The sequence below is a fragment of the Callorhinus ursinus genome, unplaced genomic scaffold (assembly GCF_003265705.2).
Source record: "Callorhinus ursinus isolate GAN/ISIS: 27379988/994484 unplaced genomic scaffold, GSC_fseal_2.0 scaffold21, whole genome shotgun sequence".
NCBI lineage: Eukaryota > Metazoa > Chordata > Mammalia > Carnivora > Otariidae > Callorhinus > Callorhinus ursinus.
Genome location: NW_027397083.1, coordinates 14204702 through 14226593, shown reverse-complemented (window position 1 = coordinate 14226593; position 21892 = coordinate 14204702). Strand labels below are relative to the sequence as shown.

Genomic DNA, 21892 nt, shown 5'->3' with positions numbered 1-21892 from the left:
TAAGCGTCTGCCATTGGCTCAGGTCATGATCCCAGGGACCTGGGATCGAGCCCCACATCAGGCTCCTTGCTCAGTGGGGAGTCTGCTTCTCCCTCTCCCTCTGCCTGCCACTCCCCCTGCTTGTGCTCTCTCTCTCTCTCTCTCTCTGTCAAAATAAATAAATAAAATCTTTCAAAAAAAAAAAAGAAAAGCAAAAATTTGAATCTAGATCTCTTTGCTCAGATTTCCACTGTACCTCTCAAGATCCAAGTTTTCTAGGCTTAAAAAATAGACGGAAAAAACCTTTGAGCAGCCTGGTCGAACCCAGTTATTTGTTGAACCCGATGCTCCAGCCCCAGTTAAGGCCTCAGATGACTACAACCCCATGCCAACCTCAGTTCCCTAATTCCTGACCCACTGGAGCTAGGGGAAAATAAATACTGCCTGTTCTAACCCACAAGCATTAGATGTTTGTTACTCAGAAGTCGATAACTAATATATTGCTCTTATATTAAGCCATGAGAAAGGAGGTAGGTACGGATTATGGAAAGCCCCAAGAAAGCCTGACAAAAAGATAAAGTACCAGAAACTGTCTTCTGGCCCTGGGGACAATGTAAAGACACAGAGTTGGTAAGGCAGTTTGGAAGACAAATGTATCCTAACCTCCTGTGTCGGGGTTAAAGACCCAGAGATCAAAATTCTCTCCAATAGGTTGAGAAGGAGTAATGTTCCTGTTTGGGTGTATAGGAGGTGAATGTCTTCCAGGGTTCCCTGTCCCAACCCTGGGCTCTCAGCCCTCATGAAGTACAGAAAAGCCCCCGCGGTAGGAAGGGAGAGTCTGGCTGGATGGCTGGCCGAGAAGGCTCTCACTGGGGCAGTGAGACCCAAACCAGGGTCTCAAAGGGGGTCACCCCCACATCTCAGGAGTACCAGTGTCAGCCAGGGGTGAGGAGGAGCCACACCAGCAAGGAGGACTGCCGGGCCCCAGGGAAGCAGAGAGAACACAGCCCAAGTTTCAGTGGTTACAGCCATAGCACCTGGGGTCAATGTCAGCAGAACGGCCAGGAATGGGAAAGACCCACCACACATACCCGAGAAGCCAGCAGGCCCTAGGGAGTCCTAGTGTGTCCCCATGCCTGAAGTCCCCAGCCTCCCCAGCACCATCTGGGAGGGCAGGAGACTGGCCAAGAGAGTAAACACAAAAAGATAAGAGAGTGAGTAACCCCCCCACCCCCCGAAAGTGAACGTTACTGAAAAGATCGCTTCAGGGACTGGATTGAATTCATTTTTTCCCTCCACTGTCCAGTGGGAGCCGGGTGGCGCTTGAAAGGAAAATCCCATCAGTTACAGAAAACAGGGAAGCATATCTCAATCTAGTGTGAGTAAAGTGGTGATGACAATTCAGAAGCTATGAAAACATGTCATCAAGGTTGACGGAGTGTTCAAAGCTGAGTTTTGTGCTAGATCGAGGACATGAGAACCAGAGGGGACACTGGAAATCAACTAATCCTTGGTATTTTCCTCTGTTTGTGCCTTATCTGATGGCCCCCCATGTCGCTCCTCCTCCAGCCCATAACCCAGCACATTCAGGGGCTGGTATTGAAAAGATGGCATCAACTTTGCCGTACTCATTGTTTGGAAATGAGAACTTGAGGAGCTATCCTAAAGGGCTGTCACCAAGCCATGGCCCTGAGAAGAAGCATGCAGAAATCAGAACCACAGCCCATTTGTTCTGTGGGTCAAAAGCCAACCCTCGTTTTATTAAAATATGTACAGGGGATTGAGAAGGAAAAGGACCACACTTTACTGTGGCAATGTGCACAAACGCCGGGGCCACATCCGAGCCCGACTGTCCTGGGCTGTCCCACAGGCAGCTGTTTGGAACGTGGTCCGGCCAGAGTCTTGGAAGAGACCTCATGCATCTCAGACTTCTTGGCCAAGCCTCTCTCGGCCAGAGCTGGCCATGACATTGACTGCAGGGCAGGTGGGCAAGGCCACCGGGCTTGTGGAATGGGGACCAAAGCTTTGCTATTCGCACGGCCTCTTTGGCGCAAGCAGCCCTGGTATCTACCACATGGCCTCCACAGCCAGGGAGGCAGTGGCCTACCCGAAGGTGAGCTCTACTCACTCTCCACTGAGTTTCAATCCTGAAGTCAGAAGTCCTGGGCCGGCCAAATTCACAGGCAGAGTCAAGCTTCAGGCCCACACAACCTCGTGCAACACACATACAGATGGGATGGGCGCCCGAACAGCGTCTCAACGGGCCTGAGGCTCACTTCATGTTTCTCTCGATCCAGTCTTTAAAAGGCAGGACCCTGCTGAAGGCCGTGGAGAGGCTGTGGCTGCAGGTCTTGTCATAGCTCCAGCTGACCAGCCCCACCAGATGCCAGCGCGGCTCGGGGGACGCCCGTCCTGGGAACGACATGGCAGCGATGCCTCCCGTCTCTGCCGGGCAGATATCAGAGGGGGCGGTGGGGTCCCAGCTGGCACAGAACATGTTGTCTGTGACACTCACAGGGATGCCGTGCTCTTCGTGCTGCTCCTCACACAGCAGCGAGTCCACCACCCTGACCCCCCCGGAGCGCAGCGTGTCGTTCTTGAAGCCAGGGCTTCTCGCGTCTGCCAGCACGTTCCAGCCAGCCACAGTGATGCGGGACTCTTGGAAGGAGGCGCTCAGGTCCCGCGGCGCTGCGAGGCAGATGGGCTGGACGCGGGTGCTGACGCGAGCCTTGTCCAGGAGCTTCAGGATGGCGATGTCCGTGTCCAGCAGGATGGGGTCGTAGTTGGGATGCAGAATGATGGCAGAAATCTGCAAATGCAAGAGACGGTCAGCAGTGCTGAGCCATGACTGCACAGGGAATAAGAACAGGCAAGCCCCAGGGCTAAATTACCAGGGGAAAATGTCTTGGAGACGGCTGCAGTGGTTTGGAGAGACTGCTTCAGGGGTCCTAGAAAACAACTGCTTTCTTTGGGGGCTTGCAAAGTGAAATGCCCACTGCTGCCCAGCAGGTGTTGTTAACTAAGTGGGTGGCAGATGGGGCTGCAGAGGACGGTGGTGCCTACCCCATTCTAAAGTGGGGAGTGGCCCCTCTGCTCCAGTGACCACTGCCAGGCCAAGAGGGGGCCAGCTTTCTAACTTTGTCAGAGAACAGACTCCAGATCTGCATCTGAACCTCCTGATTTTTAAATGTTAGCAAATTACTGGTTAAACAAATGTATGTTAGCACTATGCAGACACAAACCCCTAAAAGGCTACCAGACTGCAACCTCTGGCTTGCTGTAAACATCTCATTCATCTGGAAGCCAGTAAGACAGAGCCACACCCAGAATGTTCCACAAGACTTTTCCACACTCTTTGCTGATTGTCCCAACCCTTGCTGATCACTCTCTTTGATGGGGGCCTCTAGGAGCTTACATGTGGGATACATTCTAACATGTTTATGTACACGTTCTATTACTTCAACTATATTTGGGCACATTTCCTCAGGGCTTCTCTTGTGTCAAACTAATCATGATATGCTGGTCTGTCTCTTCCACTAGCCTGTGGATTCTTCAGGGCAAAGACCATGCCTCATTCAGTTCTGTATCTCTTCCCTGTGGATGGCATACTGTGGGAGCTCAACAATGAATGGGTAGAAGGACAGATGGATGGACAGATGGACAGATAGCGAGGTGGGTGGGTAGGTGGATGGAAGAGAGGGAGGGAGGGAGACAGACAGAAGAATATTATAGATTGATTAGGAGTATCCTGGATAAAACCTTTCTAAGTCCTCGAAGCCTACTTCATACAATGCCCTAAACATAATAGGTGATTAACTTTTGATGACCACAGTGATAGATGATATTTATTATAATCTTATTTTGAAAACATCTATGTGAAATACTGGGCGCCTGCCCCCTGACAGGCTCTGCCAGGCTCTGGGCTGGGTGCTAACATGCCAAGGTGTCGGGACTGACGCAGCCACTGCCCTCCTGGTGCCTGGAGTTTGCTGAGCCAACACTTGGTTTCCAGGTTACAGCCCTCTCTCACCCGCAAGCTCTGGATGGTCTTTTCATCTCGGTCATCATCCCGGTAGAATTTCCCCAGGACAACTTTGAGGTCTGCTGTCTTGATCATGGTGACCTTCCCCAGGTCAGTTACGCAGTGGGCAGCCACCACGACGGTGCGCTCATTCACCAGGGCACCGCTGCAGACCAGGAACCACGTGTCCTTGTGCAGGCTGCCGCCATGCACCCCGCTGGCCCTCCTGTAGATGGCCGCCTGCCACGGCCAGCGCAGCCCCTGGCTCTTTGGAGAAGTGACGTTCTCAGTTTTCCCACAGACTGTGGAGAAAGCACCAGCTCAGTCAGATAAACTCAGACTTTCCCATACAAAGGGGAATGTGTGGCTCAACCAAGAGAACACACATCTGGAAAGGTGGGCCCCATGGGTGTGATGACCACTAAGCATCTGTTTTCCTTTTCCCATTAAATAGTAATCAACCCTCTTGACATGGTTGGCTATAAAGTCTGGGGTTAAGATGGAAGGCTTGGGATCCCAGGCACTTACTATCAATAGGACTTTGGACAAATTGCCAAATCTCTTAAAGCCTCAGTCTTCTCGCCTGCAAAATGGGTCTAGTAATCACATTTGTCTCATAGGGTTCTTAAGGAGACTGGATGATGATCTATGTAAACAGTCAGACTCAAAATATCATTGACTATCGTTATAAACTTGACCACAAAGAATTAAGCCATACTATTCTCCTTTGACAAAGAGGATGGGGAAGGTAGAATTTCGCATGTGCCAGCCTCTTTTTCAGATACTGCCACATATTACCTCAGTAATCATCACCATAATCTTATGGCTATTTAATACCTCATCACCTCATCAATAACTACCTATTCGATACCATGGGATGATAAGCATGAAAACGGGCTCAGACAGGGTACCCGAGATGGCATAAGTAGAAGCCTTCTGGTATCATTAATCCCTCCCCTACTTGGTGCTTAATGATGGTTCTCTCCCTTTCCTCCAAGTGAACATGACAAGAGTTATCCACAAGGAGGGGTGCCTGGCTGGCTCAGTCAGTTAAATGTTAAATGCCTTCAGCTCAGGTCATGATCTTGGGGTCCTGGGATCGAGCCGCACGACATCTCCCTGCTCAGCAAGGAGGCTGCTTCTCCCTCTGCCTCTCCCCTGCATGTGTGCGTGCTCTCTCTCTCTCTCAAATAAATACATAAAATCTTTTAAAAATAAATAAAAAATAAAGAATTATCCACAAGGAAGTATGCCCCCCTCCAAAAAAATTCATCGAAGACCTAATGAGTTAGTTTCTCCCGAGTTAGAAGTTTAAGCCAAAGGAAGGAAGCTCCAACTATGGAATATGAGACAGAACCAAGCTAGGGAATTAGCCGGAGGCCCACCGGACAAGGACCCTTTCTCAAAAAGTCTTCAGCTAGGTCGATGGCTTTTCACAAGCAGCCATGGAAGACGGACGCCACGCCCGGCCCCAGGACAAGGCCTGACTCACTGGGGACGCAGGACGGGGCTCGCCCACTCCACTTTCCCGTCCGCAGGCACGTCCTGCGGCTGCTGCCCAGGCGGCGGTAGAAAGGCGAGATGCACTCGTACTGGAGCTGGGTGTGCAGATGCTGGAACCCGGGGGGCAGGTCTCCAAAGGGAAGGGCTGGCTTCTTGGTGGGGCCACCCTGCAGCTTCTGCTTGCTCAAGGAGGCCGAGTAGAGCTGGTGTAATGGCGTCTCCCTGCATGGGGGCCCAGAGACGGTCATTGTGGCCCTTGTAGTCTACGTGCCCACCCCCACGTAGACATTTGGTCACAGCAGAAAAAAAATGGCTGTCTCATTCTCTGTGTGTCTGTCTCCCTCCTGCCCCTTCCCACCCCCCCAACCACACACATGCACATGTACACACACGAATGCACACGTGCACACGTGTGCACACACACACACACACACTCTTCCCCTCTACCACCGAGCAAATTCTCTTGCACGCCTCAACCTTCATTCCGTTCCTCCATTTCCATTTCTGGCATGCCTCCAGCTGCCTACGATTTTAACCAGAGGATAATATCTGGCATAATAGAGGCTATCCAAGGGTACCCCATACATGCGCACAGAGAAAAATTAAAGTAAAATTAAACAGGAAAGGAAGTTCCTCTGAAGCCCGGCACCTTTTTTTCCTCCAAACATTATCATAATGGGGCAATATCAGGAACTGACTTGAACTAAATTGTGTGGATACAGTAGCTGGATTTCACAATCAGGGTCTGTAATTAGCACACCTCAGAGAATAGGACCTTCTCAGGGCACACTGATTGGCAGAAACACAGAGCAGTGTGTGTAAATGTGAAAAGGCCTTTTAAATGAGCCCTCGAAGCTGAAGCCCCCCAGAGACCACTTGGGGATTCTTGGGGGAAGGTGTACACACGGTGGACAAACTGCATTCATTTTAATCAGCACATAACCACCACTAACTGAGAAGTCAGAATTCCTCTAGGAAGTAGTGTGTTCGTCTCTGTTTAATGAATGGGAAAAGGAAGGCTGGAGGGGAAGTGGGAGTGGAGAAGGGCACACAGGAGGCTAAGATGGTACCCAAAGCAGCACTTAGCAATCATGATTCCCAACCTGGTGTCTCTACTGTGCCGTCTGATGTCATCCTAAGAAATCTATTTCATGTGTCTGTATAGCACTTCCCTCAAAGCAAATGTTCCATCCGCATTGATTTCATTCAGTGAATCTTTAGCTCATGTTTAGAACAAGGTCTGCCGTTCAAGGAGCTTCCGAACTGGCAAACCAGCTCATCTTTTGGTCCATCTGTTGAAAGACTACACTGCCTTTTGGGCTCCTTGGGTGACTGGGCTGCTGGAGATAGGTATATCCATATTCCAGCGGCCTATCTTCCAGAAAGATCCTTAAAACCAAGTGTTAGGCTTGTTTTTTTCATCCACATGAGCCACATGGCACCTTGTCACCTAACCTCCCATTATAATTGCCTTAAAAATGCAAAGCCCGGGGGTCCTTTTTAGTAGTTCAGGGGCTCCTCTACAAGATGTTTCGTTGGAAGGAACAGGTTCATCCCACTTAGTGGAGAGTCCAGCTCCAGGCAAATCATAAAGATCAGGAAAAGATGGAATTTGTATTTCACTGTCACTGTTCCCAAGGCAATGCCTTGCCTAAAACGGGAAAGACAGAGATAGAAGGAAATATCCAGAGGAAAGGTGAGAGACTGATGGCTCTCCTGCTTTCTGAGTATTTCAGGCCACTTGGCTGGGGTCAGTTCTACCTAATCACTGGGATTCATTGTTACCAGTCCCGAAGCCGATAGCTGCCATTAACCGCTGCTCATTTGCGTGAGTGGTCGGCTAAAGCCTTTACATCGGGCTAGGCTGCAGCTTAGTGCATACGGGAGCCGGGAACTGACCCTGAAGACGCTGAAGACTCTGAAGATCCTGGATTTGCATCCTGGATCCACATTTTGCAATGTGACCTGGGGCGAGTTAATTAATTTCTCTGAGCCTCACTTTACCCATCCGTAATAAAACTGGTAATAAAACCGACCAGAAAACGCTAATAATAGTAATACCTACCTCAGAGGTTGTAGGAAAGATTAAACGAGCTAACAACGTGGAAAGCACTCAGAAGAGTAACTGGCACATAGCGAACACTCAATAAATGCTAGCTAGCTCTGTGTGCTGCATCTAATCCGTACAGCAATCCCCAGAGACTGGCATTTTTAGGATTGCCCTTAGTTTTCCAAAGAGGAGACTAAAAGGCTTAGCAAGTTTAGCGACCTGCCCAAGAATACTAAATACAGTGCTTAAGAAAGACTGAACTCCGTCTCGAGCCATTATTTGTCAATCCTGTTCATTCATTCATTCCCTGTTTGGGATGGTTATTTTGGGTGGGGGGGGTGCCTCCTCTGTGGCAAGCATTGCTCTTGGTCCCAGAACTCGAGCATGAACAAAACAGAAAATGTTCCTGCACCTGTAACTTTTATTTTTGTGGGGTTAGGTAGAGACAGAAATTGAACAGCAACAACAAAAAAAATGTAAGTAAGATGACAGGTAGGGCTGGGAGCTAAACTGAGACCCGAGGCACAGAAAATGCAGGAGAGCAAAGAAGGCAGCTCTGCAGTCAGGGTTGAGGTGCGGTTATTATTCTTCTTTTAATTGATCGACTCTTTGAGGTTGATGATGGCTTTGTTTTTACGTAAAGCATAAAAGGAGGAAACATGAACCAGTACTATAACATTTGGAGGGTTCTTTTTTTATGTTCAGCTAGCCAACATATAGTACATCGTTAGTTTTTTATTTTTAAGATTTTATTTATTTGACAGAGAGAGCCAACGAGCACAAGCAGGGGGAGTGGCAGAGGGAGAGAGAGAAGCAGGCACCCCGCTGAGCAGGGAGCCTGACGCGGGGCTCGATCCCAGGACCCTGGGATCATGACCAGAGCTGAAGGCAGATGCTTAACCGACTGAGCTTCCCAGGTGCCCCTAGTACATCGTTAGTTTTGGATGTAGTGTTCAATGATTCATCAGTTGCATCCTTCAACAAATGAATGGATAAAGAAGATGGGGGGGGTGGTTCTTATTTTCCAAAGGACGGTCAGGGAAGGTCTCTCTGCCAGGTAAAAACTGAGCAGGGAGCAGACAGAAGCACGGCTTTAAACCTCACGGAAATGCAGCAGAAGCAGGGTCCAGACAGAAGGGCCAAGGCTCTGATGCAGCACTGCGGGGGGAAGGGGAGTGGACAAGCTGGGCGGCCCGTGGGCCGGAGTGGAGGGTGAAGAGGAGAATAGTAGGAGATGAAGTGAGAACAGTTTCTCCTACAAAATGAGGAGAGAAGAAGTAGAACCTGGCCGATTCTCTGCCCACCGGTGGTCCCCACCTCTGTCTTCCCAGGAGGAAGGCCGGGCAGACGTATCTGAGGGCTCCCATCCCTCACCGGGGCTGGTCATTTATCTCTAGTTCCTGGGTGCCAGTGGCCTGCCTCATCTGGTTGATTACCACCAAGAACATCTTGGTTGCATGGTTGCCATAGCTGGTTGCATGTGGCAGGAAGGCCACCTCCCTAGAAGCCGCCCTAGTCAACATACAGCAATTTCAGGAAGACTCAAGTATTAAAATCCAGTTCCTCAAAGGTCATCTTCAAGTCTCAAGATCCACCAACCACCTACTTTCCCATGATCCCATGAACCGTGTCCATGTTCCGCCAGTTGCTACCTCTTGGCCAAAGGCAGCTGGCTCATCAGCCTCCCTCTAATAGGCCCTATTCTTTCACGAGCAGTCAGCACTGAGTGTCCCTAAAAAACCACAGACTGTCTTTGGCCAAACACAAGTGGGGAAAAGGGGCGGGAGGGGACACACATTCCCCTTGAAAGCAGAGCTCAGGTGTTTCGACCTCACCTTGACTGAACCTGCATGGGAAGAACTCTGCGTCTCACCAGGTCTGAGATCTTTGGTTCTCGGCAGGCTAGAATGAAGGAGAAAAGAGGGCATCAGCTTTTCCCATATTAACTGCTCACGTTCATTCAGTTCAGATTCATCCCTGACCACCCTTTCTGGACACCCTGCAGAGGTCTCAGAGAGGAGGTGTGCCAGCCAAGTTTGGACAGCTCCCGAGCAAAAGACCATGCTGCTTTGCATCGAAATTGACAACCCCCTCTGAAGAACCCCCATGGAGGACACACCTCTGAAAAGCCACTCCACCCGGGTGATGTGAAACCCTGGCGGTCATTAGACTGGGACTCTCTGTTCCCACAAATATCATCAGTGAACTTGATGGAACGTGGAGTCACAGTCAAAAATGAAGGTTCTAAAATACATCCCAACACAGGGAACTCCAAGGCTCTCATTTAAGACCAGATGGCAGTGTCAACCATGGGTAAGTCTTGGGTAGCTGCTTCCTCTAGTTCCTTCCTCTGAAACCGAGGCTCTTAATGATCATTTGAAGGCACCTCAAAGCCCAGGCTTAATTTTGCTGAAGTGTCTTTTTCTTCACTTTCCCAATCAAGCAGCCAACATTCATCTAATTAGCAAACTAGAGAACTTTGCTTGTTATTAATTTGTAAGAGAAGAGTTGACAAAAATCTCCAAGGACATATGAAACACCGTTTCCATACTTAATGAAATCAAGAATCAGAGTCTGTGCTGGTGGGGATGACGGTCGCTTCTGGCTAAAGTCTAAAGTGATTTATTCCTTTCACAAACCGTTCTCTTTTATTTCTTTTCCCATGAGCTGGGTTGTTGACAAACACCCAGAAGGGAAAGTGGCGGATTAAGGCAATTATCTGGGTAATCTAGGCCAAGGACATGCTTTTCTTGCTAGGAAACAGCCAGATAATTGTGACCTGCCCCTAAAATACAGGGGCTGTTGACCTGGTTCAGTAAAAAACTACGCATCCCCACTGCCAAGGGGTAAGTTTCAAGCTTCTCTATACAACGTTCCATGTTTCCTGGTCCCAAACCAACCTTTTCAATCTACTTTCCAGATTTCCAGTTGGCCCCACTTTGAGTTTACCATGATCCTTTCACTTCCGCCTAACTCCTTGTCTTGTTTTCCTTTGTCTTATGATGGGAATATCGTCCCAACTGCTCTGCACCTCTTGCAAACCCTTCCCAGCTTCCCAGATTGGCTCGGCTCCTACCTGCTGCCTACAACTGTCCCTATTTCAAGCAATATTGCTCATTCCTTTCTCTCAACATACACTGCTCATCCATTTCCTCTAACTCTGCCTTGAACACTGGAGGTCTTGCTATCTTATTAAGATGTTTTCCATCATGTTAACATCTTAAACCTCCCACCACACGGGCTGGCAGGGATAGTGGGTCTATTTTGCTCTTTTATTTCCTGCACCAACTTCCTATTTCATAGAGAGTAGATAACTGTAGCTATATTGGAGCCCACTGATTGCCTCAATTTTGTTCTTGGGTTTACATATATAAAACCCAGCCCTGTCATCTCCCCTAAACTGATCTGATAACTTCGTAACTCTTCTTGATCACAGTGAGATGTGATTCGGATAAGCAGGTCCTCTGGAGGTCCAAAAAAGAAGCATATGTTTTCGGGGATGGCTTTCCACCTAGGAGTGATAGATGGTTTCAGCGAGAACCTAAGAGGGAAAGGCATTTTTTCAGGGGCTCACACACATGCAGGGAGCTACCCAAAAGTCCAGCCACTCCATCTATTTCTGTGGAAATAGACTTCACAAATACTCGTCAGCTACCTTTTAAGCAGATGGGCTGTTTCCCGGACCACTCTCCATTCTGCTGGCAAGTTCTCTTCTCATTGCCACTAAGAACGTATGAGTTATTACAAAAGAACGACACGATGGTGCCAATTTTTGCATAGCGCCCGTTGATAAGCCCCGGGCCTCCTGTTACCTTCTTGTACCCATTGACTGGGCCCCCAGGGTCTGAGCAGTTACTTTCTTCAAGAACTAAAAGAGAAAAGAAAAGGGGGGCGAAAAGAGCGATTAAAAGTGTGAAGCATTCCATTTTAGAACCGGATCTTTTCATGTTTCACTGAATTAAAAATGCAGCAATGTGGAGCCTGCTAACAATGGTGCCCACAGGACTCAGCAAGAGAAAACTCGTAACAGAAAATGCATGTGTGAGACATGTCCTCCCCTTGTTTTAACGATCTGTTCTTAAATTGGGAAGTATTTCATTCCCCATATAAATAAATTTGACAGCACAACTGGCTCTCCTGTGATCTTGTTCATTTCTTTCTCAAGCTGGGGGAGCTCGGCAGGCCTGGGCAACATGAGCATTGCACCTAGATGTTATGATCAGTACACAGGGATGACTGTTTCCCAGTGTCGTTGTACTATCTCCTTCATTCCCTAAAGCTTGGGCAATTAAACAAGGGTCTTCAGTTTCCTATTTGTGCTATACCCAGAAACCAGAACTTACTAGAAACAAGGCTGCATATAGGAAATGAATTTAAGGTTTTATATTTCATCTGCAGGGACACAAGTGTGCTGAGATGTATAGTTCGAAAATACTAGAAGATGATAGAAATTCAGAGATACAAAGAAGTTCCCCTGATCTCCAAAAACATGCTTTCCATCTAAACATTTAACAATATCCATTATAAAGGCATTTCTTTTTTAGAAAGAAAGAAAGATTTATTTGAGAGAGAGGGAGCGCGCGCACACGCATACAAGTGGAGAGGGCAGAGGGAGAGGGAGAATCTCAAGCAAACCCCCTGTTGAGCAGGGAGCCTGATTCAGGGCTTGATCCCACGACCCTGAGGTCATGACCTGAGATCATGACCTGAGCTGAAATCAAGACTCGGATGCTTAACCAACTGAGCCACCCAGGTGCCCCACCCCCAAGGCATTTCTATTCTCTAACTCATGTCGAACAGCTATGCAAAGTAAAAGTGGCAACACCAGCTATTCTGAGCACTGAACAGATATTAGACAAATTCTGGAGAGATTCTATCAGATAACATACTTTTCTCAAATGGATTACAGCACAATGGTGAATATTACTCGCCTAAGGACACAGAGTAGGACCCCTGAGGAATTCAACCTTTAATGACTGCGTTTGGGTACAAATTGCTCTGTAAGCCTTCCTGGTCTCTTTTTAATCATTTCTTCTAAGATACAATCTCATCCCTATGAAACAGTCCCCAAGCAATGTGATCATGCATCTGACATGCTTTTCTTTCCGTTTCCAATTACCTTTTAAGCAACTTGTGGGCTTGCCTCCAGGCAAGAAAAGAATCTCCATTCATATAACACTTCTAAAATATTTGAGAACCTACAATTAGTAAATTTCCCTATGTGCAATTTGGCAAGGTTGCTAATATTAGCCAAATTACTCGTTTGTCTACTCTAAGATTGCCCATAGACCATGTGGCAGATGATTTCAATGATATTCTGTGTGCCTTTGGGCTACTTACTATAAGCAGTTTCCATGACGGGGGACTCCAAAACCCCATTTTAGTTGTAAAAAAATGGACCTCACTGAGGGAGTCTTTCAAAATACCAACATGGCATAGGGAGGGCAATGCACCTTTTGAAACATCAAGTGTCCTGAGAAAGCCCCCTGGAAAGTGCTTGTATTTCCAGGAATGCCTCTATGATGGCGGGGCGGGGGGGGGGGGGCAGGCAGAGAAAGCATTCCATATTGCTTCAGTGATGGGATACGCTTCTTTTTTTTTTTTTAAGATTTATTTATTTTAGAGAGAGATAAAATGAGTGCATGAGCAGGAGGAGGGGCAGAAGGAGAAGGAGAGAGAGAGACCTTCAAACAGACTCCATGCTGATCCCAGAGCCCAATACGGGGCTTGATCTCATGAACCTGAGATCATGACTTGTCGCAAAACCAAGAGTTGGTTGCTTAACTAACTGAGCCATCCAGGTGCCCCAGGACCACCTTCTTATAGTAGAGGCTCACTTAATGCTAAACTTGTAACCCAGAAACAACCAGCAGGAGCCCACAGCTGCAATTATCTCAAAAACATGGTGTGTCATACCTGCAAATTTTAGAAAATGGAATTCACTGCCAACATAAAAATCAGGAGATTGCTCACAAAAATCTGTTTTACCAGCTTCTGACAGAATTCAGATCTGGAAACCCTGGGCTGTATTACCACACGGCAACAATCAACTAGTATTGTGAAGTGGCTGTCTGCTTCGGGGGGCTGCTGCATGCTTCCCTTGGCCACAGCCCCTGCCTGCTGCCTGGCCCTGGTAGGGCTAGACTCTGTGGTCAGTTAGCCTATCGAAGAACTATGCTTTGTGCAATGCAAGCACAGTTCCTCCTTCGTTTTGAGTTTTGCTTGATAGAGCTCATGGCCAAAAAAAATTCTGGTGAGACTTAAGACCAGTCCTAGAATATTAAAAGAAAATGAACAACACTCCAGCCACATCAGCTTCAGCAAAAGGTAAGCAATCCCTTCTACTGTGAGCCTGAGAGGTGGGTTTTCCTCCTTTTGGAGGTAAGGACTTCCGTGGTTCACCAGGCTCCTGCCCCATGATTTCCTAAGTGCGGGATTCTCGTGGATCCTATTTCTAACTACACTTAATGTGGGTATAATCAGCAGGAATGCTGGAGAGTTCTTGAGCCTTTGGAGGTAACAAAGCCTTAGGACAATTCAGGTTATCTGTGTTTCTCCCCGAGGAGGCTTTAAAAGGAAACTTAAAGAGAAACTGAGTCAGGATGTATAAACAAATCTGCCCAAGGCTGGGGAATTCTGCCATATTTCTAGAATTCTTAGATGCCTACTCTTTTACGATGAGACTTGTCTGAAATCAGGTCATACGTGTATGTTTCATCAGAGAAGTTATAATTAAATCAACAGTACACCTTAAACTTGATGAGATCTTAGAATGGAGAACTGTTATTTGATTTTAAGTTATTGTTCATGGATGGTCACCAGGATAGAGCTTCCTAGTGCCGAATGATGCTTACGAGTTAGGGTCTAATGGAACTTAAGACTGTATGGCTGGGGGTGCCTGGCTGGCTCAATGGGACTCTTAAGCTCGGGGTTGTAAATTCGAGCCCCACATTAAGTGTAGAGATTACTTAAAAACAAAATCTTAAAAAAAAAAAAACAACAACCATATGGCTAAAATTCAAGAGAAATACAGGCAATAGAAACAGATTTAAGAAGGATTCAGATGCTGTAGTTGTCAGACACTACTTGAAAATAAATATGGCGAGCATGCTCAAGGAAATAAAACAGAAAACTGAGAACTTCAGTAGAAGACTGGAAACCTTAGAAACTAACCAAAGGAGCAATCTAGAACTAAAAAGTGACAATGGCAGAAACGTAAAGCTCAGTGGGTGAGTTTAATAGCAAATCAGATACAGCTCACGTGTATTAATAAACTGAAACATAACTTACAAGAAAGAATTCAGAATGAAGCCCAAGAGTCAAAAAAGTGGGAAATGTAAAGAAACAGTGAGAAGCTTAATAAAGGCATGAACCTGACGTCCCAGGAGAAAAGAAAGGGAGTAAAATGAGCATATAGAGATAATGGCTGAAAAAGTCCCCAAAACTGATAAAAGACATCCCCCTACAGATTCACAAAGTCCCAAGACAGATAAATATGAAGAAAACCACACACAGACCTAGAACATAAAACTGCTAAAAGCCAAAATCAGAGAAAAAAAATTTAAGCAGCCAAAACGGAAAAAATGGACGGGAGAAACATACTCTAAGATAATTATAGTCATTATCTCCAGCTTGTAACATCAAAAATGATTTTTGTCTCTATATACTTTTTTCCCCATGTTTGATAATCAGAAAATGTAACCATAAAATTTTTTGTTGTTTATTCTTTTTGTGGTTGTTCGTTATTTTCATTTTTTAAAGTAGCAGGCAAAATGGTTTGGGTCCTCCCTGCTCAGCCTATAAAGCTAGCATTCAGTCTGCCAAGACCTGTTTGATGCTCCCATACCCTCCACTCCGTGTACATCTCATTACCGACTTGCATAATCATAGAGTAATCCAACTTCCCTCGAGCTCAGATTGAAATGATCTTTGTCACTAGACTTTGGGGGAGAAAGAACAGCCTTCAGAATCAGAAGATACAGGTTCAAATAATTATTTGGTTCCCCAGTGTCCAGAGTAAGTACACAGTAGATCCTCAATAAATATTTGTTAGTAGATGGAAGGCATAAAGCGTAAAATTTATTCATTCTTCCACTTAATGAACCGGAGCGTGGGAAAATTATATAATTCTCCAAACCTTGCTTTTCTGGTCTGTAAAATGGGATAACAGCACTTATCTGGCTGGGCTGGATTTGAGGAATAATTTACATAACACACAGTCTCCTTTTCCCCTGTTTGCCTTTATTTACAAAGCACCCAACTTCTTTTAAAAACCAATTTCTCGGGGCGCCTGGGTGGCTCAGTGTGAGGTGTCCAACTCTTAATTTCGGCTCAGGTCACGATCTTGGGATCCTGGGATCGAGCCCCGCATTGGGCTCCCCACTCAGCACTGAGTCTGCTTGAGGATTCTCTTTCCCTCTCCCTCTGCCCGCCCTTCCTCCCCACCCCCCGCCGGGCTTGCTCTCTCTCTAAAATAAAAATAAATAAACCTTAAAAAAAATCAATTCCCCAAATTCATACACCTTAAAAAAAACCCACAAGGAAATCTAAAGTCTTATTATTGGGTCTATTTGGATCTAAAACAACTATTGCACTCTCTATTTTCTAGCCTCTTGGTAATGTCTATGCATGATGGGCCTCCAGACTGGGATTTAGTGTGTTGACTCAGACTTCTGAGTATCAGCCATGGTCTCTGTACGCTCATCTCTTTTAACACTGCAAAATGAAGCCTTCAGATTGTATTCTTGTATCAAACATCCACTGGGCATCATTCCCTCTTCCCTCTCATTTATTTCCCGTACTTGCCAAAGCCGTACACTCTCCTAGCATGCTTTTGAATAGAATTCTAAGACTTCCTCCACCCGCTTCTTTCTCTCCCAGTTTAGACATCGACCTGTTGGGTCCATAGACCATCTGCATCTCATCAGAGCGTGTTCCCCAGGGTTACATTTCAAAAACTACCTCTTTATTTCCCCTGTGGTTTCTCTTTTTAGAATCCTTTGTGTCTCCCCATTGAACAGATCCTTGATTCGTTTCTATTTGATTTTTCAAGGGCTTCATGCTTCCTTTCTCCTCAGTGGGATGGATGTTTTCACACAAAGCCAAGTGAGAATGTAAAACATCTGCATCCCTGGCTGAAGGAGCATCGGGCTCCTGCTTTGCTAAGTAAAATATTCCAGGATTAATAATAAATAGCACATTGCCCTGGTCCTTTGGGGACTCAGCCTGGGGACATAAACACACTAAGTTTAGCATGCCCTTACGTGCCATTTCACAAACAGAAACAGTACTTGGGGGTGCATTCCTGTTTCAGATAAACATTTAAAGAAAGGCTCGCTAGCCTTGTCTTCTTTTTTTCTCAAGGCAACAGGATGAGGTGGTTCCCTGTGATGCCACTTTACTGCAGGACAGATGGTGGCTTTGAGACGGCCCTTGTAGTGAATGTTATTCGTGCCCCACCCAGCTCCCCTCATATCCTTTTACCAGATCAGCTTCTACACATGAAGCTGGCACCTGCCACCTTCAGAGGACTGCCCTTGGCCATGGGCACCACCTTGCCCATATGAAGAGCTGAAAAAGGCCAACATTTTTGTCCCTTTGTGCCCACTCCAGGGTTGCCTATAGACAATGACTGCAAGGTGTATAAATAGCTCAACCCCATTTCCTCAAGGCATCATTTACGCTCCCCAGCACCCCACAGGATCGGGCTGAGTCTGGGAGTTGAGTTGAAATCACTCTTGCTTGGTTTCCTCCTTTTTCACATCTTGCTTCCCCAACTCCCTTACTGGGTGATCTTGGGAGTACCTTTTTTAATAAATCATTTGAGCTCAAATGCTTGGCTCAGTGACTGCTTTGGGGGAAAAACTAACTAAGGACAGCTCTATTGTCTTAGCCCTGGGCTTCAGGGCCCCTCCTGCCTCCCCATGGTGGCACACCTGGGAGGTGACAAGATGCCAAAGGGGCGGCCTTCTCAGCCCTGGGCATGAAGCCTTGCATGCCTTTCAGCTCCTGGCAGATCTTGGGGAGGATGACTGGCAGGGCATCTAGAGAGGTCGGATCTCATCCGAAGGACCTCTAGCCTCCACAGATGCTCTGGCTGCAGGGCAGCCCCATACCGGCAGAGCTGTTTTACCTTAAGGGATCAGGAGCTCTGCGACAATGGGCTTCTCCACGCTAACCAGTGTGGACCCAGAATCTACCATGTGAAGAGTTGGTGCTGTGTGTGTAAAGCCAGCAACCGTTTCACAGCCTGAAGGTACAGAGGGGGCCCCAACAAGGACAGACTGAACTTCTCTCACAAATCCGAAGTATGGGTCTTAGACTTGGATTGAAACTGACTTAAAGCAAGTAAAGTTATATCTTTCTCTCCCCTGATTGGTACACTAAGATCCATGCTGGACAGAAGGTAGGTGAGGTGACCAGGTCCAGAAGGTCTACAGGAAATGGACATGATGATGGAGACATCAGAGAGTATGTCAAGATAATGTGGAGACATTTCTAGGAAACGTGGTTATTCAGTGCACACAAATAACACCATTTTTTTTGTGCCCTCTGGGCAGTCAATTATATTGACTATGACAAAAGGAAGTCCACACTCTTCATTCCTAATTTAGGAAGCAGACCCACCTCCCTCTCCCCTTAATAATCACAAAACTCAGGAGGGGGGGGCAGATCCCAGCTGTGGCAAGTAAACAGACCCCTTCTTCCATCACATTACTATCCACCAGCATATCCTTGCTCACAGAAATATCTTTTTATGGATAAATATAGAATTTCAATATGATACACCAAACACCCATGAATATCTGTCTTTTCCTTTTGCTTTGGTCTCGAAGCTACAAGTTCAAATTTGAATACAAGATTTATAAAAAACCCCTAGGAGGTGGAGCATCCAGTCACTGCTTTGCCTATTGGAAGTCCAGCATGCCTCTCTGTACAGAAAGACTGGGGGAGGGCAGTGCACTACTGATTTCATGGCCTGATTTTCCTGCACTGTATACTAAGTGAGTGCTTCCTCAACAGAATAAGGCACCGGGAGATGTTTTCCTGCAGCTTTAACATAGCAATGTTTTTATTTAAACCCAGAAACAGAAGTGATGTCAGTTAAGGCTTACTGTACTAAAGTACTTGAGATACCTCAAGGCTCCCCCCAGCCTTGCTAAAGCACTTATTAAAAAAAAAAAAAAAAGGTTCGGAGACTTCCTTCCAAGTACCTATTCCCCAGGTCAGATTTTTACCAAAAAAAAAAAAAATTCAGAGGAGTGTATATACACATTATATATATTGTTGTTATATATATATATTTTTTCTTACTAGCATCAATTTATCCTAAGTGACTAGTGTCTTTCTTAACTTTGCTTCTAAAATTACATCAGAACATAGGACCCTGACCAAGGAATAAAAGCAAAGGTAGTCATGGGGGCCTTGAATGAATCTGAAAGGGGAGTGGGGTCTCCACACACACTAGCCAACCCCAGCAACAAAGACCTCATCAGGCACAGCTGATTGAACTGGGTCGCTACCACCTAGCCTGCTGTGTTACCTGAAAGAAAACGTGCTCCTCTGGAGGGGGGAAGCTGCGTGAAATGGAACCAGGTACTAATTTAGATGCTTCTGCTAAGGATAACCACTGGGCATTTGCTGGGATGTCTTATCACATTTGTGTTCTCCTTGTGGTACTTTAACCAGGACCCATGTTGAAATTAATGCCGTATGACCAGTCCATCAAGGGCACAGTTACAAAAGATGAGACCATTAGTGAAGGCCTAGGGATATTTCCTTAGGTTGGGACCAGCCACTTTGTAACCCCTGTCAGAAAAATGCTAGGTGGCAGAGTTTGCTCAAATCCTTTAGAAGATTCCAAGTCTTTTAGGAAATACTACAGGCTCTCTTCACAAACACCACTGGGGTGTCTCCACCACCCCACTCAATAAAGAGCTGGGCTGGTTCTCATGCACACACACTTGTGTGTGTATGTGAGAGAGAGAGAGAGAGAGAGAGAGAGAGAGAGATATCAATTCTTGGGTCTAACACTGGATCTTTTAAAATCAACAGTACAATGATATTTTGAGCATCCTTCAGACAATGCAATCCTGAAATATGTTATTCAGCATTGATCAAAGGCTTACCTAATATTGTAAAGAAACAACCAAATGCTGATCTAGCTGACCTGAGCTCCAGCCCTCTATTAAGTTAGCCTCTCAAAGAAATATTTTCATGAGGTATCTCAAGCTGAGTTCTCCCAGAAGCAGGCTGTGACACAGAGATTTGAATGCGAGTAGTTTATTTAGGTGGTGGTCCCAGGAAGGACAAACCGTAGTGAGACAGGGAAGTTCCCATTATCAAGACAGTCACCACTGGGGGCCACTGAGGCTCAATGCCATTGGGAAACTCTGAGAGTGCAGAACCTGCCTCCGACTTATCCTACCCTAAGGATCAAGGGGTATGATGAATGCAACCAATCATTTGTTGAAGGATGATGGGATTAACATTAATTTCTCAGCACCTCCTGTCTGCCCATATATATGAACCAGTGGGCTTTGGGAGCCCAAGAAAACCCTTAAGCAGAGTTGCAGGAGTATGGGTTGGAAGCCAGTGGGTCAGCATACATATTAATGGTGTAAGCTTAATAAAGGCCAGCTACCTTTTTTTTCCAGGGGAGGTGGAAGGATCTAGTTTTTAGAAATATTTGGTATAAAAAGAGATTAAATCCGTCATTTACAAGACCGAAGTGGAATACATTTTCCCAGTACCCATCTTTAGATAAGGAGGAAAAAAGGAGTAGGGGATGTAATAAAATGGGTAATGTTTGCACCTCCAAATGAACTTGTGCTCACTTTCACTTAATATACAATTAGGGCCACGCCATCTAAGGCATTTCTCTGTTTGCCTTTGCTGCCAGAGAACTCAGAATCAGAGACAGTTGAGGCTGATCATTTCACCAGACACAAACGTGGACGCTCCATTTCACTCTCTCGTCCCCTCTCAATGTTCCCTTTCATTCATTCTTACCCTGCTTCTAAATCATTTTGATTCCTTGTAATTACTATTATTTATACCCTGCTTGCTTTCAGAAATGGTTTGATATAATTTACAAAACTGCACATCAAGAAAACATACATTTCTTTTCTCGAAATGCATATGAATGAAATATATTTGTAGTAGCTAGACAGCCCCGGTTAAAAAAACTAAACCAGGGTACTGCTTTGTCTCTTTAATAAGAGCTGAATTTCAGAGGTGTAAGATTATCTGAGAATGTAGGCAAAGAAAACAGATCCAAGGTCAACACAATTCGTGACCCCCTTACCTAGCTGGTCTTGGGGGTTGGGTGATGGAGGCATGTTGGTCTCAATTCTTAGCATACTCTTGGTATCCACCCATTCTCACTTGTCACCAAAATCAAGGAAACAGTTTGTGACAGAATTTCAATTCTGTTTGGAAAAGGCTTGAACTTTCCCACTGGGCCTTTGTTCATTCTGGAAACCTGAATGAACATGAGAGCAACACCCATAGACAAGCACTGGATGGGCCCTCCTCTCTTCTTCATTTCTCCTGTTCAGCTTATATTTGAGTGCAGTGCCTTTGGGTCAAACCCACTATCTTTTACCTCCACAAAGGTCTCCCCCAACCAGGCATAATGACACCAACTGGATTCCCCACCACAAACCCTTTTTATCTCTTTCCAGCCAATGGAACTCTGTCCCCCTGAAGTTTTCCAGCCCTCTGTGGGTACGAATGAGACAGTATCCATGCAAAATTATGCTTGGATGGCACACACTGCTATTTATTCATCCGGCAGCAATTTGGAGGCTGAGGCTTACAATTAGCTATTTGATCTTAATCAGTATTGTCCTTGGCTCCTGGTACACTGTGTCTTTCGGATACCACTTTTCCGGTGTTTGGATGGCCTACTTAAGACAGCAGACAGTGCCTGTGTCTAAGAGACAGGTCAACTTTGAAAAATGTTCAGAAAGTACTGGCCATTTTACTTTTGTTCAAAATCAACCTGACACGTCCTTATTTGGTGGAGTAAATGAGTAACCTACATAAGGGGTAGAAACTTAGCTACCCTCCACCTGGTGGACCTGCTGGGTGACAGTCTTCTCGAAGCTTCCCCAAATCTCAGATTTCTGAGTCAGCTACTGGGATGAGGTGGGAGGTGGATAACAGTGCTAACCTACTGGGGAAAATGTCCCCGAGCAGTGTTTATAGTCAATTTTTCAAAATATAAGAAATACTCAGCATGGAAATCGCCCAAACTAGGCAGTTCTGTTCTATTTAGCCTTGGGGTTGAAGAGAATGAGCTGCTGAGCACGTCTGAGTCCCAAAAGACTTTGCCC

General features: G+C 46.2%; 1 protein-coding gene across 8 annotated transcripts in view; it reads right to left on the bottom strand.

Annotated features, from left to right (window-relative positions):
• Window positions 1-1705: 1705 nt before the first annotated feature.
• PAMR1 (peptidase domain containing associated with muscle regeneration 1) overlaps window positions 1706-21892 on the bottom strand; it is a 71961-nt gene continuing 51774 nt past the window's right edge. For all 8 annotated transcript variants that reach the window (XM_025878545.2, XM_073904755.1, XM_073904757.1 and 5 more), the window contains 5 exons: window positions 11209-11421; window positions 9389-9455; window positions 5493-5725; window positions 4010-4302; window positions 1706-2788 (listed from right to left, as the gene is read on the bottom strand). In XM_025878545.2, the coding sequence (XP_025734330.1) occupies window positions 2252-2788; window positions 4010-4302; window positions 5493-5725; window positions 9389-9455; window positions 11209-11421 (1343 nt within the window). In that variant the 3' untranslated portion in view covers window positions 1706-2251. The remainder of the gene's footprint in view (window positions 2789-4009; window positions 4303-5492; window positions 5726-9388; window positions 9456-11208; window positions 11422-21892) is intronic.